The sequence below is a fragment of the Dermacentor andersoni genome, chromosome 7 (genome assembly GCF_023375885.2).
Source record: "Dermacentor andersoni chromosome 7, qqDerAnde1_hic_scaffold, whole genome shotgun sequence".
In the NCBI taxonomy this organism is placed as follows: Eukaryota; Metazoa; Arthropoda; class Arachnida; order Ixodida; family Ixodidae; genus Dermacentor; species Dermacentor andersoni.
In genome coordinates this window covers 51,012,764-51,031,608 of record NC_092820.1, presented here as the reverse complement: position 1 = coordinate 51,031,608, position 18,845 = coordinate 51,012,764, and the positions used below count along the sequence as shown (strand labels likewise).

Sequence of the window (18,845 nt, the reverse complement as noted above, 5' to 3'; positions counted from 1 at the left end):
TGCTTACAGAAAGTATTCTAAAGGCGGCAGTTGCCGCTGCTGTGCGTTCTACACCATTGGACAGTTGAAAGTACTGCAGTGGAACTGTCGTTCTATATTTTCAGCTTCCACAGATTTATCTTGCCTATCTATTCAATTCAATCCAGATATCTTACTTCTTCAGGAAACGTGGCTTTCACCAGAGAAAAATTTTCATTTAAAAGGTTTTCGGTCCTTCCGATTAGATAGAGACTCGCGAGGTGGAGGATTAATGATACTTGTTTCCAGTAAAATTTGTCACAAGGCAAAAATTTCTTTTCAAATCATGGACTGCGACTGTGAAAATTTGGCCATAGATTTATGCCTCCCAGGATACCATCCATTTTCAATTATAAATGCTTATTTCCCCAGCGGCGTGCAAAGTACACGTCAACTTGATAGGGCTGTGGCTGCCTGTAGAAAAGAAATTTTGTTTGTAGGGGAGTTCAATTCGCATCACGTGTCATGGGGGCAAAAAACAGATGTGTGCGGTAAGCGACTATGGGAGTGGACGATTGATAGCCACCTTTCATGTCAGAACACAGGACAAGTAACGTTTGTTAGAGGACCCTTCCGTTCAGTGTTAGATTTGACATTTTGTACCGCTGGCATCAAGGTTTTGTCGTGGGTAGCGGTTGAATCAGCAACCAACAGTGATCATCTTCCTGTGTCATTTAAAATCAATTGTCCAATAACATCTTTAGAATACCAGGCATGCACATTTAGGGACCATGCGAAATTTAAGACTTTCTTGCGTTCTGCCGTTTCGAAACTTGCCAATGCCAATGATAAGGAAATCGCTTCAACCATTTGCTGAATTCTAGAGGATTCCCGGCAGCAAGCTGAATTTGTCATCCCTTCGGCTAAAGGCACCGCTTGTCGTTGGTGGAATAATGAGTGTACGCGGGACTATAGAAAAAGAAAAGCCGCTTGGAAAATGCTTCTGCAGAATCAGTGCCCGACAAATTGGAAAAATTATCAGTTTCATGCTGGTGTATTTAAGCGTACTGTTAATAGAGCCAAAGAGGAATACGATATTAGACATTACGATTATCTATCTAATTCAAAAAATAAGCGTGCTTTATTTGCATTCCTTCCTGCTAGAAAGGTGCTACCAACACCCTTAACATTAGATTCAATTGTTTTGACCCCGCAGGAACTGAGCGCCTCCCTAGAAGAGATTGCCGAAGGCTTAGAAAATCGATTTACGGCCAGGCTTCCGGCTATTCATTCTACATTAGGTCCTTGGGATGGCTTTACTCCAATTTCCTTAGCTGAACTAAATGAGACTGCACTATGTTTACCGAATTCAGCCCCTGGCCCTGATGGCGTCACAAATGCAATGTTAAAAATATTGTTACAGGAATAACCTAACGTTCTTTTAGACCTGGTGAATTATTCAACTAAATATGCTTGGATTCCGTTGCACTGGAAGCTTGCCAAGGTAATATTGATGCTTAAGAAACAAGAAGGAAGGTATGTATTGGAGAACATTAGGCCCATTGCGCTTACATCAAACGTAGTAAAATTTATTGAGAGGCTTCTTCACCGTCGCATCATGAAATTTATTAATGATAATTGCATTCTTAGTCCCTGTCAGATTGGTTTCAGGGCCGGCTGCTCCATCTGGCATACCCACGTCGACTTAGAAAGCCGAATACAACTCGCTCGATGTCATAAGCAATACGCTGCCTTAGTGACGCTCGATATCGCTAAAGCATACGACACTGTGGAGCACACTATATTGATCAATCGGTTAACTTCCTGTGGTGTTCCTGGGTATATAGTAGCGTGGATTCAGTCATTCTTAGGTGAAAGAGAATTCTATTGCTACGAAAGCGGCGTTTCTTCTTCTAAACACAAACAAACGAGAGGCGTACCGCAGGGCTCAGTGCTTTCCCCGGTACTTTTTAATATTCTCATGAGCACACTACCTTGTCATCAAGAAATAACTACTTATGTTTGTGCAGACGACATTGCGTTTTTTGCATCTGCAAACGACATCCACACGCTATGCCAACGACTGGAAACTTACCTTTATGATCTGGAGAGGTGGTTAGATGCTAGTCACTTCTCAATCAATGCCAGCAAATGTGCTGTTCTCGTTTTTCCGATACGTGACATAGTGCACATTTCATTGTCTTACCACCTTCAAGACATACCACAGGTGGAATCTGTTAAATACCTCGGAATTATTTATAACGCCTCTCTCAACTGGCGCTCACACATAGATCTGTTGACTGGGAAAGGTACCCGTGCAATTGGCATATTGCGTAGGCTGAGCAGTCGTCGAATAGGATTGAGAAGAGATACACTCCTAATGATATATCTTATGTACGTTCGCCCTGTATTAGAATTTGGTTGCGTGCTCTTCTGTGGAGCTCCAGCCTACATGTCCCGTCCTCTAATCCTCTTAGGAAGAGGGGCATTACGTCTGTGTTTAGGTCTTCCTAAATTTGTTGCAAATTCTATTCTTTATCTAGAATCCCGTGTTCCGCCACTTTCGTGCAGGTTCCGGCTTTTGACGGTGCAGACGTTCTTAAGGATTTACGAATCACCACTGCGTCATCCCCAAATAATCTTTATTTCACAACCTGCGTTGTTTTTTGGTGTCATGTGGCCGCGACTGCATAAACCGCAAATTATATTCGTGCAACAATTACTTGACTCTTTGGGCGTGCGCATATGCGATGTACTTCCTATTACCGACAGAGCTGTTGCCACGGATATTCAATTTGATGACATCTTTCCTAATAATGCAAAATTACTTCCACACCGTATTCTCGACGGTATATTACAATATCACCTGAAATACCTTCAACCAAACGTTGTCATTGCTACAGATGCTTCACAATGTGAAGAAAAGTTAGGTGTAGGAATATTTTCCCCGATTCTCGATTGGACATTTTCTCGTCGGCTGCCACATTTCATACCGATTTTTTTAGCTGAATTCATGGCCGTGGTGCTGGCATTACGCAAATTAGGACCATCAATTACGTCAGCCGTGATAGTCACTGATTCTTTATCATTGTGCTCATCCCTTACTGCTTCTAGTGATTCTCGCGTGATGAGGACATTTCAATCATTGGTACCTGGTTACTTGAGAAGCGTGCGTTTGATTTGGGTGCCTGGCCATAAAGGACTAATCATTAATGAAATTGCAGACTCTCTAGCCAAGGCATCGATAAGTGGCCCGATTCTTCCTTGCTGCCCTTTGACTCCTTATGTTACTGCAGCTAGATTTCGCAGGAGTATCATTATACAGTCCGTATCAGGCTCCGCAATTACTAACTCTGAGGATTGCGGACATCTCCTGCACCCTTGGAACAGAGATTTTTGCCGAACACGGCAAATTGAAGTGTCCATCACGAAGCTGCGCTGCCGTATACCTGCATTGAACTTCTACCTCCACAGGTCTGGTCTGGTCCCCTCACCATTATGCTCATTCTGTGGCGAAGCAGAGACAATCGACCATTTCTTGTTGTCTTGCAGACGTTTTTCTATTATAAGAAAACGACTGCTCGAAATGCCGCTTCGCTCTATTGGTCTAACTTTATCAGTGCCTGTGATCCTATCTTTTGGAGCCTCCATTGTTGGGTTCAGCCACAGAAATGCTTCCTTGGCGATCCAAAATCACCTAATTGAAACCAATCGTTTTCCATGTTAGATTGATCGTTCTCCCTCCCTACCATAGCTTTCTTTTATTTCTTATCTATTATTAATTATTATTGTTATTATTATTATTATTTTCTTATACCCGGTTTTCATCTGATTATCTATTTTTTTTTCTCCAGACACAAAACGTTTACTTTTAAGCTCACACGCCCAAATTGTTAACTCCCTTGTTATCATTATTATTTTTAGGCACCTAATTAAACCGCCCGATTCTTGGCCGATCCCCCACTGTGGGTATGTGTCACGGCCACATAGGAAAACAACAACAACAACCTCAACATACGACACGCAAACACTTGATTGCCACCGTCGTCAACGTCTTCATCGCTATAAATTGTGCCAGCTGCTTATACATGCACGCGCAATAGTATCTTGTTCTTCTGCAAAAGCAAATACTCCTCCAGGAAAAAACGTGGATTCCATAGTAACCACGAAACTAGAGTACGCTGAACAGAACCAGCCCACCGACGCCGTACAAGCCTCACGCTTATACTTTCGGTGTAATGCAGCGTCTGACTGACCGCATCTGAAAGCTGTCGTAAAAACTCAACGTAGTTAAATGTTGAAAAATGGTGTACTCATTCAATTATTAAATAATAATAGGAAAATTCGAATATTTGACTATTTTCCATGTTGATTGTATTTAACGATGCAGGCATGCATACTTCGTGAGCAGGGGGAAACCTGGCTGTTCGCTGGGACGGAAATCTCGCTGCCGCAAACGCATGTGAAAGCTGTCAGCGAAAATCGCTTTGGAACGTGCGCCGCAGGACGATTTTTTTAGGGCCCAATCGCTCCATGTGAAAGAACCTTAAGGTTCGATGTGATGCTCGCTTGGGTGTTGTCGCCGCCGACACTAACGCCACGATTTCCCCGCGACGAAGGACCGCTCTCGTCTTTGGTAGAACGAAAGCGTGAACAGTGTAGCGCCGCGCAAGACGGGCTGTGCGGAGATTATGGTTACGGCATGGTGCCAGGGCAGCGAGCGTCGTCTGTATGGAAACAAAGCTCTGCATGAGCGGAAGTCTGTGTGCAGCGGCTGCTGTGCATCGCGTCTACGCGTCAGCCAGGCGCCGCCTTTCGCGGTCTCCCAATTAGCGAGGCAGTCGCGCCAAACTTAACTCCGTTTGCAGTATGCTGTACAAGACAGATGTTCCGTGCCAGCTACGCTACTCACAGCGTTCTCTTGATAATATAAACGAGTACCTGTGTAATCATCATACAAAATATTGACCCTCGAAATAAAAACTCGCATACAGCTACGCTCAAATTTCGCATTAGGCAATGCCGTAATCGTCGATGGTTTCTATAGCTAGCTTCTGCGGTCATCGAGTGAAAAGTGTTCATGTTTACTTGTGAGCGAGTAGCACAATGTTTGTTAATTTAGTGTACGATTATTTACAAGTTCGTATGGCCGATAAATCTACTAGTGTCACTTACTACAGATGTCCACAATTTTGCTATTGCAATCAATGTTTCGCCTTTCGTGCGAAATTACGACTGCTTTTATTATTTTATACGCGCAGCAAGGAACGCGCTTAAGTGCACTCTGCAGCGACTGCTGAAAATTATTAACTGGGCAACGAAGCACGTCAGGCGACGACGCTTTCCGAGGGTGCATTGCGTTGAACTTCTATGTGAAGTTTCACTTTATCACGACTCATTGGGCCGTTTTAACTGCCATATCAATTCATCGCCGGAGCCAAGCACATGTGAATCACCAGAACACATTCCGATACATCTTTCCAGGCGAATCGCTGTGGTTTTTGTTGATCAGCTACAGGGACATTGCCTAAGTCTATTCTTTGGTGCAGCGGTGGCGTAGAGGTAGAGCATCCGCCTCACGTGCAAGAAGTCTGTGGTTTGAATCCCGGTGCCGCGCAATTTCCCACCCCGATTTAAAAAAATAATCCGCGTGTTGATAAAATTGCATAAAGAGGCCTGGAGTGCGGCCTGATCCCGGTGACCAGAAGCGGTAACGCACTCCCCCACCAGAGCAGGGCTGGCCACCCTGGTGCAGTACTTGGCCACAGCCTCCTACAGTGAACTCTCACTTGAGTAAACCTCAAGGGATCGAAGGAAATAGTTCACTTAACTGAAAGTTCATTAAACTGAATATTCACTAGACCAACATAAGACATGGCATACAAAGTCAAAAGTTTGAAGTGCAATTGATGGATCAAAAGACATTTTATCCATAGTGTTAGAAATGCGTGAAATGGAATGTGTACATATAAACAAGTACAAGGTTCGTCACAGTTATAATGCTGCCTTTCTCACATAGAAAAAAAAAATCGGTAATCTTCTTCTGCACTTGTACTTTTAAAGCACAGGAAGTAACAAAACTGTCCAAAGAGTCAATGTTTTTGTACATTTCTTCATGCACAGCTTGCTGTTGAGACAGTGTGTCTCAATTTTCCAATGTACCCTACAACCTCAGCTAGAGTTATAGGGCTTGAAACTGGCTCGGGAGTTGCCTCTTCATCACTTCTTCGAAAGAGATGACGACCATACCACGACTAGCCGGTCGGATAAAAACGCATACCGCGTGGTTTGTGGTGCGACAGATCGCCGCTTAGCTCTCACGGCATTGTAAGCGCCAGCGATGTTACTTTATTCATGGCCTCCGAGATTACATGCTTGCTTGTTTTGTGCGGGCGATCGCGGAGGCCATACCTCGTTACCGTTCGTTTTCCGCGCCGCCGCTCAGCCCCAGGGACGCTGCAGCGCCAGCGACGTTACATTGGCGCTGGAGCGGCGGTTTGCTGAGGGCGGGCATCAGTTCTGATCATAAAAAAAAATTCTTGGTCCTCTGAGCGAGTTCAATAAACTGAAATATTTCCTGTTCTGAAATTCGTTTAAGTGAAACGGTTTTGCATAGAATCTACGAGAAAACTGCCGAGGATTTTTAAAAATTTCGTTATTCTGAAATGTTCGATAAACCGACGTTCGTACGATTGAGAGTTTACTATATATGAATAGAACAATCAAACCCCGGCCCTCAGTCCCCAGCAGCTGTGAAGCAACTCACCACGGCGGCGGTAAGACCTGTGACGCAGTAGAGGGTGCTAAGAATCCCTGGATCCGGACAGGCCGCCGTTGAAATCTGAACCTGGCAACGTTTAACGCTAGAACGTTATCTAGTGAGGCGAGTCTAGCAGTACTATTGGAGGAATTAGAGGGCAGCAAATGGGATATAATAGGGATCAGTGAAGTTGGGACGCCAAATGAAGCATATACAGTGCAAAAAGCGGGCACGTCCTGTGCTACCGGGGCTTAGCGGAGAGACGAGAACTAGGAGTCGGATTCCTGATCAATAAGAATATAGCTGGTAACATGGCATTAACGAGAGGGTGGCAGGTCTTGTTGTAAATCTTAATAAGAGGTACAAATTAAAGGTCCTATAGGTCTACGCCCCTACATCCAGTCATAATGACCAGGAAGTTGAAAACCTCTATGAAGACGTCGAATCGACGATGGGTAAAGTCGAAACAAAATACACTATACTGATGGGCGACTTCAATGCCAAGGTAGGCAAGAAGCAGGCTGGAGACAAGTCAGTGGGGGAATATGGCATAGGCACTAGGAATAGCAGGGGAGACTTATTAGTAGACTTTGCAGAACAGAATAATATGCGGATAATGAATACCTTCTTCCGCAAGCGAGATAGCCGAAAGTGGACGTGGAGGAGCCCGATGGCGAGACAAGAAATGAAAGAGACCTTATACTTAGCGCTAACCCTGGCACCATAAAAGTTGTGGACGTGCTCGGGAAGGTGTGCTGCAGTGACCATAGGATGGTAAGAACTTGAATTAGCCTAGACATGAGGAGATAACGGAAGAACTGGTACATAAGAAACCGATTAATGAGTTAGCGGCAAGAGGGAAAATACAGGAACTCCGGATAAAGCTACAGAACAGGTATTCGGCTTTAACTCAGGAAGAGTACTTTAGCGTTGAAAGAATGAACGACAATATTACGGGCATCAGTAAGGAGTGTGCAATAGAGGTCGGTGGTAACTCCGTTAGACAGGATACCAGTAATATATCGCAGGAGACAAAAGATCTCATCAAGAAACGCCAATGTATGAAAGCTTCTAACCCTACAACTAGAAAAGAACTGGCAGAACTTTCGAAGTTAATCAACAAGCGCAAGACAGGTGTCATAAGGAAGTATAATATCGATAGAATTGAACATGCTCTCAGGAACGGAGGAAGCCTAAAAATAGTGAAGAAGAAACTTGGAATTGGCAAGAATCAGATGTATGCATTAAGAGACAAAGCCGGCAAAATCATTACTAATATGGATGAGATAGTTCAAGTGGCTGAGAAGTTCTATAGAGATCTATACAGTACCAGTGGCACCCACGACGATAATGGAAGAGAGAATAATCTAGAGGAATTCGAAATCCCACAGGTACCTCCGGAAGAAGTAAAGAAAGCTTTGGGAGCTATGCAAAGGGGGAAGGCAGCTGGGGAGGTTCAGGTAACAGCAGATTTGTTGATGATGGGCAGACTGTTCTAGAAAAACTGGCCACCCTGTATACGCAATGCCTCATGACCTCGAGCATATTGGATTCTTGGAGAACGCTAACATAATCCTAATCCATAACACAGGGGACGCCAATGACTTGAAAAATTATTGACCGATCAGCTTACTTTCCCTTGCCTACAAAGTATTTCCTGAGGTAATCGCAAATAGAACCTCGAACACCTTAGACTTCTGTCAACCAGAGGCCCAGGCAGGATGCCGTAAAGGCTACTCAACAATAGACTATATTCACACTATCAATCAGGTGATAGAGAAATGTGCGCAATATAAGCAACCGTTATATATAGCTCTCATTGATTGCGAGAAAGCGTTTGATTCCGTCGAAACATCAGCAGTCATGGAGGCATTACGGAATCAGGGTGTAGACGAGCCGTATGTAAAAATACTGAAAGATATCTATAGCGGCTCTACAGCCACCGTAGTCCTCCATAAAGAAAGCTACAAAATCGCAATAAACAAAGGAGTAAGGGAGGGAGATACGATCCCTCCAATGCTATTCACAGCGTGTTTACAGGAGGTATTCAGAGACCTGGATTGGGAGGAATTGGGGATAAGATTTAATGGAGAATACATTTGTCACTTGAGATTCGCTGATGATATTGCCTTGTTTAGTAACTCAGGGGACCAATTGCGATGCATGCTCACTGCTCTGGAGAGGCCAAAAAAAGGGTGGGATCTAAAAATTATTCTGCAGGAGACTAAAGTAATCTTTAACAGTCTCGGTAGAGAACAGCCGTTTACTATAGGTAGCGAGGCACTGGAAGTGGTAAGGGAATACATCTACTTATGGCAGGTAGTGACCACTCATGAGACTGAAATAACCAGAAGAATAAGAATGGGCTGGGGTGCGTTTGGCAGGCTTTCTCAGATCATGAAAAGCACGTTGCCATTATCCCTCAAGAGAAAAGTGTATAACAGCTGTGTCCTACCAGTACTCACGTACGGGGCAGAAACCTGGAGGCTTACGAAAAGGGTTCTACTTAAATTGAGGACGACGCAACGAGCTATGGAAAGAAGAATGATGGGTGTAACGTTAATGGTTAAGAAAAGAGCAGATTGGGTGAGGGAACAAACGCGAGGTAATGACATCTTAGTTGAAATCAAGAAAAACAAATGGGCATGGGCAGGACATGTAATGAGGAGGGAAGGTAACCGGTGGTCATTAAGGGTTACGGACTGGATTCCAAGCGAAGGGAAGCGTAGCAGGGGGCGGCAGAAAGTTGGGTGGGCGGATGAGAATAAGAAGTTTGCTGGGACGACAGGGCCACAATTAGTATATGACCGGGGTAGTTGGAGAAGTATGGGAGAGGCCTCTGCCCTGCAGTGGGTGTAACCAGGCTGATGATGATGATGATGGTGATGATGATGATGATAACGATTGTTTAGTGCAGAAATAGATGTGCGCTTTCAAAGCAAAGTCGACGGGCTTTGTGGGAGCAATGTGTAAAATATAGCATGTTTGATAAGGTTTTTTTTTCTCTGTAAGCTTGAATAGTCTTTTTTTCTCTTATTTCAGGAAACTATGGGCTATACATGGTAGCGAAGTACCCGCTCTGACGTGGCTCCGGCGGTGCGTCTATCTCATCGACTGCACTGTTCCTAAACAGCTGCTTAAACGGATGTTGTTCCAGTTTCATCGCCTGATTACAAATAAAACGTCACTTGATAGCCCTTTCCACACTGCGGGAGGAAAAATTCATATATTCGTACTTTTAAGCAATCATTTTATATCACGAATATCAAAAAAATACATCAATACATTTACACAACGAGGTTGCAGAACACAAGGCTGCATGGTGACCTCCTCTCAGGAAGGTATATAAGCAAAAAACATGGAGTACCGCCAGAATACTTCAGAAAATACAGCTAGTAAAAGTATTGGAAGAAAAACGCAATGACTGTTAAATCATCCAGCTTTAGAATGGAAAGCCACAAATTCATGATAAAAACTCAAAGTCAAAGGTATTGTTCGGAAATGGGAGCCATTCTTTTTCGAACGTTAGGAATGGGGAGAATGTTTAATGTGTGATGTGAGGCGATTCCACAATGATAACGCAGCAAAATAAGCAGAACGCCTTACGTAGTTGGAGTGTATAAAAGACTACGAAAGATTCCTATTAGACGCAAATCTGGTTCAGTGAACTGATTTATAGACTTGAAGAAGATAATGGTGATATCAAACTCGGCGAATTTATACATGGAGAGTATCACGAAGCTTTGGGTTAGATGTGAAACATTAGAATGTTAGCGTTTTAATAGCTTGGCTTGGTACGCATTGCAGTGCGCTGGGGACGTGTTCGCCCATAAAGAGATACAATAATTAAGACGGCTATGAATGAAGGCGAAGTATTATTTAGGCTACGTTGACCTGGTAAAATGTTGCTGGTACGTGTTTCTGCCAACTCAGAAATACTTTTATGCCATTCAGCTATATATATATATATATATATATATATATATATATATATATATATATATATATATATATATATATATATATATATATATATATATATATATATATAAGTATATATATATATAGTATAACGTTCTGTAGGTTCAAAATGCACATTATACTATACATATACACATATATATATATATGGATATACATATATATATATATAGTATAATGTTCTGTAGGTGTCAAACATGCACATAATTTATTTAGCAAATGTGCCGCACTTACGAAATACCATGTTTACTTCCCGAGTAAGCATGCCTTTTTGGAAAGTGTGCTGCACCCTTCTAAACTATGTATATATATTTGTGTGTTAAAGCCACGTACCCGTCAAACCTTGGAAAATGCATTTACAATATCAGGCATTAAATACTGTTTGTGTCTGTGGCTCTTAACTTTTTTCTCCCCAATTGGAGCTCTCGGGCTACCGCATTAGCGCGTTCAATACCATGGAGAGAGGCGTGTCCGCTGTGGGGTGTAATCATGTAAGGGTGTGGTGTGTGTAGGGTGTCACCCTCCGTTGTGCTAAAGTCCTGCAGGCGGTCTGAGAATCAGTGGAGCTAAAGCAGCAACGTTAGGCCGCCGACGCCGCGACCGCGCAAGATCGCCAGCGGCGATGTCGGGCCGAGGATCCGACGGTTCCGGCCCGCCAGGCAGAGCAGTGACAACGTCGACTTGAACAGAAACACCGGGGCCGCGCATTTCAGCTTTGCTGGTTTACCATCTATACGGAGTTCATAGGCGGTGTTTTTTTGTCATTGTAGAGTTGCCCCAGGTGGCAACTAAATTAAAGTGGCTTATTAAAGAGGTTCATTGAACCGCGGCACAGACCACATAACCAGTGCTCCAAGTCGGCGTCTAAGATTTTCTGCTAAAGACGACACATTGTAACATACTCAAGGATGGCACACTGTAAGTGTCGCACATTCTAACATACTCAGTGACTCAAGTTAGTCCATAGGTAGGCTTTGAATACTGCTCCTTCCGCACAGCAGCCTCTTGGTCTTACCATTCGATCATGGACTACACTGTGAACCAGGTTGGCGGGAGAACGGTTCGAGATAAGCTTGTCTAGATAGATAGGTAACCCCTAAAAGTCCGTGACTGAAGTACCCTAAGAATGCAAACGTATTAATACGTAGAGAAAGAGCCCGCAAATAGTTCGTGAAGTATTGTGCGTGTGCTAAGGACATCGAAGTACATGTCATAGTCAATATATTAACGTTATATAGCATGTCGTTATTACCTTTCACCTGAGGTGCACCACAAGGTATTTTCCCAGATCCCATTTTATTTATTGTTTATATCTAAGATATTGTTATGGCGATGCTGTTTGAGTGAGAAGCATTTATGAATGGATGAGGGTGAATGGTAATCGCGGAAGGCCTAGTTGTCGAGCAGGTGACCGTTCAGGCTTATTTCATTTCCGTCTTTCACGAATCATCCACGGCAGCGTATCATTTATCCAGTTGCAGTCAGTGCCCATGGGGCGAGTCAGTCGAAGTTTCGGTGGTGAAAACGTTTAAAACGTGCGACATGAACGATGTCGGACCAGCTAGAGCAGCGGCCAATCACATAAGGCGACCTATCATGAACGTGACATTACTGAGACGTGCCAGAACGACGAAATAGCCTCTGAAGCGGGCGAGAAACTTTTGGAAAATTTAGCGCTTGCGATGTGGTGTCCACAGTCACGTCATCACATTTGTCATAGTAAACATGCTGGTAACCTTCGTCATAAGAAGTTTTCAAATCGTCATATAAGACAAAGTACGGATAAGGGTGATACGATGGGCCTCTTATGCCCAGCAGAAGTAACAGAAGCATCGTGTTCAGGAAATGAAAGAATCGAGAGCGCTGCAGGTTTGGCGGAGGTAGAAAAGATAAAATAAGCTGTATCCGTTGGTCATATATTTTTCTCCATTTAGGCAAAAGGCATGAAAGGCAAGATAATGTCTCCTTTTTTTGCGTTTAGAATTGACATAACATTGAAAGCATATTTTAAAAGCATAGGTTCCAGCGGTGGCGTAGAGGTAGAACATCCGCCTCGCGGGCAAAAGGGCCGTGGTTCACGTCCCGGTGCCGCGGAATTTTGCACCGGATATAAAAAAAAAATCCGCGTGTTGATAAAATTGCCTAAACATGCCTGGAGTGCGGTCCGATCCCGGTGACGAGAACCGGTAACGCGCTCCCTCATCAGAGCAGGATTGGCCACAACATCCTATATGAATACAACAATCAAACCCCCGGCCCTCAGTCCCCAGCAGCTGCGAAGCAACTGGCCACGGTGGTGGTCAGACCTGTGACGCAGCAGAGGGTGCTAAGAATCCCTGGCTCCCGACAGGCCACCATCGGAATCTGAGCATCGCAACGTTTAACGCCAAAACGTTATCTAGTGCGGCGAGTCTAGCAGCGCTACTGGAGAAATTAGAGGACAGTAAGTGAGATATAATAGGGCTCAGTGAAGTTAGGAGGCCAAAAGAAGCATATACAGTGCTAAAAAGCGGGCACGTCCTGTGCTACCCGTGCTTAGCGGAGAGGTGAGAACTAGGAGTCGGATTCCTGATTAATAAGGATATAGCTTGTAACATACAGGAATTCCATAGTATTACCGAGAGGGTGGCAGGTCTTGCTTTGAAACTTAATAATTGGTAGAAATTGAAGGTCGTAGAGGTCTACGCTCCTACATCCAGTCATGGTGACCAGCAAGCCGAAAGCATCTATGAAGACGTGGAATAGACGATGGGCAAAGTCAAAACAAAATACTCTATACTGATGGACGACTTCAATGCCAAGGTAGGCAAGAAGCAGGCTGGAGACAAGTCAGTGGGGGAATATGGCATAGGCTCTAGGAATAGCAGGGGGCGCTATTAGTACAGTTGACAGAACGGAATAATCTGGGGATAATGAATACCTTCTTCCGCAAGCGGGATAACTGAAAGTGGGCGTGGACAAGCCTGAATGACGAGACTAGACATGAAATAAAGCTCATACTCTGCGCTAAACCTGGCATCATACAAAATGCGGACGGGCTCGGCAAGGTGCGCTGCAGTGACCATAGGATGGTAAGATCTCGAATTAGCCTAGACTTGAGGAGGGAACGGAAGAAACTGCTACATGAGAAATGGATCAATGAGTTGGCGGTAGGAGGGAAAATAGAGGAATTCCGGATTAACTCAGAAAGAGGACCTTAGTGTTGAAGCAATGAACGACAATGTTATGGGCATCATTAAGGTGTGTGCTATAGAAGTCTGTGGTAACCTCGTTAGACAGTATACCGGTAAGCTATCGCAGGAGACAAAAGATCTGATTAAGAAACGCCAATTTATGAAAGCCTCTAACCCTTCATGTAGAACTAAACGTACTGGCAGAACTTTCCATGTTAATCAATAAGCGTAAGATAGCGGGCATAAGGAAGTATAATATGGATAGAATTGAGCTTGCTCTCATGAATGGAGGAAGCCTAAAAGCAGTGAAGACGAGATTAGGAATAGACAAGAATCAGCTGTATGCGTTAAGAGACAAAGCCGGCCATATCATTACTAATATGGATAAGATAGTTGGAGTGGCTGAGGAGTTCTGTAAAGATTTATACAGTACCACTGGCACCCACGACGATAATGGAAGAGGGAATATTCTAGAGAAATTTGGCATTCCACAAGTAACTTTACTTAAGCTGAGGACGACGCAACGAGGTATGGAAAGAAGAATGATGGGTTTAACGCTGAGGGTGGAGGATAAGAAGAGAGCAGGTTGGGTGATGGAGCAAACGCGAGTTAGTGAGATTTAGTTGAGATCAAGTAAAATAAATGGGCAGAACATGTCATGAGCAGGGAAGATAGCTGATGTTCATTAAGGGTTACGGATGCGATTGCAAGAGAAGGGAAGCGTAGCAGGGGGAGGCAGAAAGCTAGATGGGTACATGAGATAAAGCAGGTTGCAGGGACAACATGGCCATAATTAGCACATCAACGGGGTAGTTGGAGAAATATGGGAGAGGTCTTTGCCCTGCAGTGGGCGTAGTCAGGCTGATGATCATAATGATCATGATGAAAGCATATCGATGAGTATCCTGTTAGTCTGTTAGGTTAACCCTTTAGTAGGCGGGTGGTATGGAGTGGCATGCCAAATCTGAAACAAAGAAAGGTGGAGAACCTACTGTAAGACATTGGCAATGCTGACAACAATAACTGATAATCACGCGAAGCGATCCAAAGCATAAATTGCTGTACGGCAGCAAAAAATGCGAAATTTCAGCGGCCTTTGCAGCAGGTATCGATATTTTAGCATAGGGTGTCAAGGGGTCGACGCAGAAATCTATCCGTTGTCTTTGTTAGATCGAGAAAAAAGGCCGAGCATAGGCACCAACGCTCCTAAACGGTGAAGGTGCTATGGAACGGTTGCTATGGGATGGCTACTATGGGGTGGATAGGTGTAACGTTAAGGGATAAGAAAAGAGCAGATTGGGTGAGGGAAGAAACGCGAGGTAATTACATCTTAGTTGAAATCAAGAAAAATAAATGGGCATGGGCCGGACATGTAATGAGGAGGGAAGATAACCAATAGTCATTAAGGGTTACCGACTGTATTCCAATGGAAGGGAAGCGTCGCAGGGGACGGCCGAAAGTTAGGTGGGCGGATAAGATTAAGAAGTTTGCAGGGACAACATGGCCACAATTAGTACATGACCGAGGTAGTTGGAGAAGTCTGGAAGAGGCCTTTGCCCTGCAGTAGGCGTAACCAGTCTGATGATGATGATGATGATGATGATGTAATCATCATCATCGACACTCTTGCAAGACACTCTTGCTCCGTTACAGCGTGTTTGCGCTCTGGTTTACTTAAAAAGCGGTGGCATAGGCAGCCACGTGTTCTACACTGTCATAAACTTGGGCTGGCACCGCACCTAGTCCAATTGCACTGACGTCGGTATGTACTTAAGCGGCAGGAGACTGCTTAAAGTGGCAAAATATGGGCCCCATATTAAGCACGACCTTGAGTTGTGACACTGACGAATCGCACTTTTATGTGATTAAAAAGGTACATCCTTGTTCAGTAGGGAAATTATACGGTATTCCAGGTTGGAAAATTTGGACACGTAACGGCGGAGGTGAGCACATGCTTGAAAATTTCCGGAGTTCTGTGTCCCAAGTGGCATTTCTTGGGAAAACATTGAGCGTAACTTTCTCAAGTCACGTGAGGAGATGGTCAACACGATGGCTGTACTCGTTAAATAAACCGTCAGATATCAGAATATCGTACAGATAACAACGACAAATTTCTAACTGTAGTCCGTGAAGAAAGCTGCGCGCGTGCCGCTGAAACATTCTAGGGGCTTTACAAGGACAAAACAGCATCAGATTATATTCAAAGAGACAGTGTGATGTTGCACAGGCCCTTTTCTCGCTATATTCTTAATGCATAACAAAATGCCAAAAGCCAGGCCTTAGGTTCACATAGAAATACGAAGCTCAATGGAAGCAGTTAATGACGTCATCGACGCGTGGAGGCACTCTTTCTTGAGTTGTGACGTTGGCAGTCTACACAAAACCTGGAGGAGCCTTGCCTTGCCTTGCCTTGCAATGATAACAGGTGCAGCGCAAAGACTACATGGCACCTAAATACTACTCTTCCTGACAGGTCTTCTGCCTGTTGAGCAATCATTTTGCGCTCTGCTGTTGAGACGCGGTATGGTTTCTTGCCGATAGGATGAGCAGATACGGTGTCAACCACGTTACGAGTCTGGGACGCTGGTACGCGAGCCTGTTCGAAGCTCTTACCTAAACCGAATAATGGTGCGTGCTTGGCGAGAACATGGAGCAATGCTTGGCAATTGTCTGATGGTAACGACTTGTTCACTATAATCTGTAAGTTGGCCTGTGTAAGGTAAGTAACAGAGGCGGAACCTGTTTCTTTGTAACTTAAGGACCACAATTACAACTGCTGACATTTTGTAGAAACAGTGCAAGGCGCATTTCGGTCCGTAGAAGGAAAGGTTGCCAAGGAGAATTCAAAACACATGTTCTTCAACATCATCATCAGAATAGTTATGTCTGGTGCAGAACAAAGGCCTCGCGCTGCCATCTCGAACTACCTCTGTCCTGCGCCAAGAGATTCCAGCTTGCGCCTGGGAATTTCCTAATTTCATCACCCCATCTGGTTTTCTGCCACCCCCGACTGCGCTTCCCTTCTCTTGGCAGCCATTCTGTCACTCTAATGGCCTACCAGTTATCTAACCTACGCATTACATGGGCTAGGCAGCTCCACCTTTTTCTGTTAATGTCAATTAGAATATCCGCTATCCCCATTTGCTCACTGATACACTACCGGTCTCTTCCTGTCCTTTAACGTTACGCCTAACAGTTTTCGTTCCATCGCGCGGTCCTTAATTTGTTCTCAAATTTCTTAGCCAGCATCGAAGTTTCTGCCCCATGTGTTAGCACTGGTAGAATGCCATGATTGTACACCTTCCGTTTCCGTAATAGTGCTAAAGCTCCCACTCAGAATCTGGCAATGTCTGCAGTTTGCACTCCAGCCCGTTTTTATTTTTCTGTAAATTTCCGTCTGGTAATCAGGGTCTGCTGCAAGTAATTGACCTATATAAACCTACTCTACACCGACAGTTCAGGCTGGTTTTGCGATCCTCAACTCCTGTTCTCATGCGAGGCTATTCAATATTGTCTTTTTCTTCTGCATAACAATATTAAACCCCACTCTGACACTTTCTATGTTAAGGTCCTCAATCGTTTGTTGTAATTCGTCTCCAGTGTTGCTGAAAAACGGATTGTCGTCTGCGAACCGAATGTTACTGATACATTCGCCGTTGATTCTCATTCCTAAGCCATCCTAGTTTAATAGCTTGAACACTTCTTCCAATAACATTGAAGAGATTGTGTGTCCTTGCCTGACTCCTTGCTTGACAGGTACCTTTTTACTTTGCTTGCGGAGAACGAAGTTAACTGTGGGAACTTTGTAGATATTTCCCAATATATTCACGTACGCTTCCTGCAGCCCTTCATTGTGTAATGGTTGTATGACTGCTAGTGTCTCTGCGGAATCAAATGCCTTCTCAAAATTTAAGAAAGCCATTAAGAGGGCTTCAGTGTGCTCTTCAGATTTCTCGATTACCTTATTGATGACATGCACGTGATCCATTGAACGATATTCCTTTCTGAAGCCACCATATTCTCTTGGTTTGTTGAAGGCAAGTTCTGTCCTCATTTTATTGCAAATTATCTTGGTGAATATTCTAAACAATATCAAAAGAAAGCTAACGTAGCCATATTTTTCCGTTCTTTAACCTTCCTTTCTTGTGGATAGTATAATGTTGGCATTCTACCAGTTCTTTAGTGCACTTGAAGTCGCGAGGCATCGCCCACGACTTCAATGCTATTCACTGAATGCTTGGAGAGGTATTCAAGCTACTAAACTAGGATGGCTTAGGAGGGAGGATCAACGGCGAATATCTCAGTAACATTCGGGTTGCAGACGACATTGTCCGGTTCAGCAACACTGGGGATGAATTACAAGAAACGATTGAGGACCTTAACAGAGAAAGTGTCAGTGTGGGGTCGAATATTAATATGCAAGGTTTTCAAGCGTGATATTTCCTTCTTCTTTGATGAAATGAACTGTTATTCCATCTTCACCGGCTGCTTTTCCCCGTGTCATATGTTGGGAAGCGCTTATAAATTCATCGCTACCTATAGAATCAGCATCTGTATACTACTCTTTACTACTTCGAATGAAGTACAGTAGCGTATCAACAGAGTAAGAACACAGTAGCGTGGCTGCTCTGGGTACTGGGCATATCACTATATAATTCTTCTTTTGCAATTACTGTATCTTCTAAATTGCTGTTCATATTACTTTGCTTATTTTTATTTGAATTATAGTGTATTTCAGTGCATTTCAGTGCCTACTAGTTGCTTTGCTGCCTTGCTTCCCACTTCAACTGCTGCACCCGGAAACCAGCCTAGTTACGTTTTCATTCATTATCTCTGTCATCTTCATCTCTCTGCTTTAAAGCTGCATATTCATTTGTAAACAGCAACCTGAACAGGGCAACCTTTACTCTTACGGCGTCTAGACTGGCCTGTCTCTTGACTAATTTTGCTCTTTCTCTTTTCATACTGACGGA

General features: G+C 43.9%; 1 protein-coding gene across 3 annotated transcripts in view; it reads left to right on the top strand.

Annotated features, from left to right (window-relative positions):
* LOC129385789 (uncharacterized) overlaps positions 1 to 9,943 on the top strand; it is a 202,226-nt gene extending 192,283 nt beyond the window's left edge. For all 3 annotated transcript variants that reach the window (XM_072289195.1, XM_072289193.1, XM_072289194.1), the window contains one exon: positions 9,761 to 9,943. In XM_072289195.1, the coding sequence (XP_072145296.1) occupies positions 9,761 to 9,784 (24 nt within the window). In that variant the 3' untranslated portion in view covers positions 9,785 to 9,943. The remainder of the gene's footprint in view (positions 1 to 9,760) is intronic.
* The last annotated feature ends 8,902 nt before the right edge of the window (positions 9,944 to 18,845 follow it).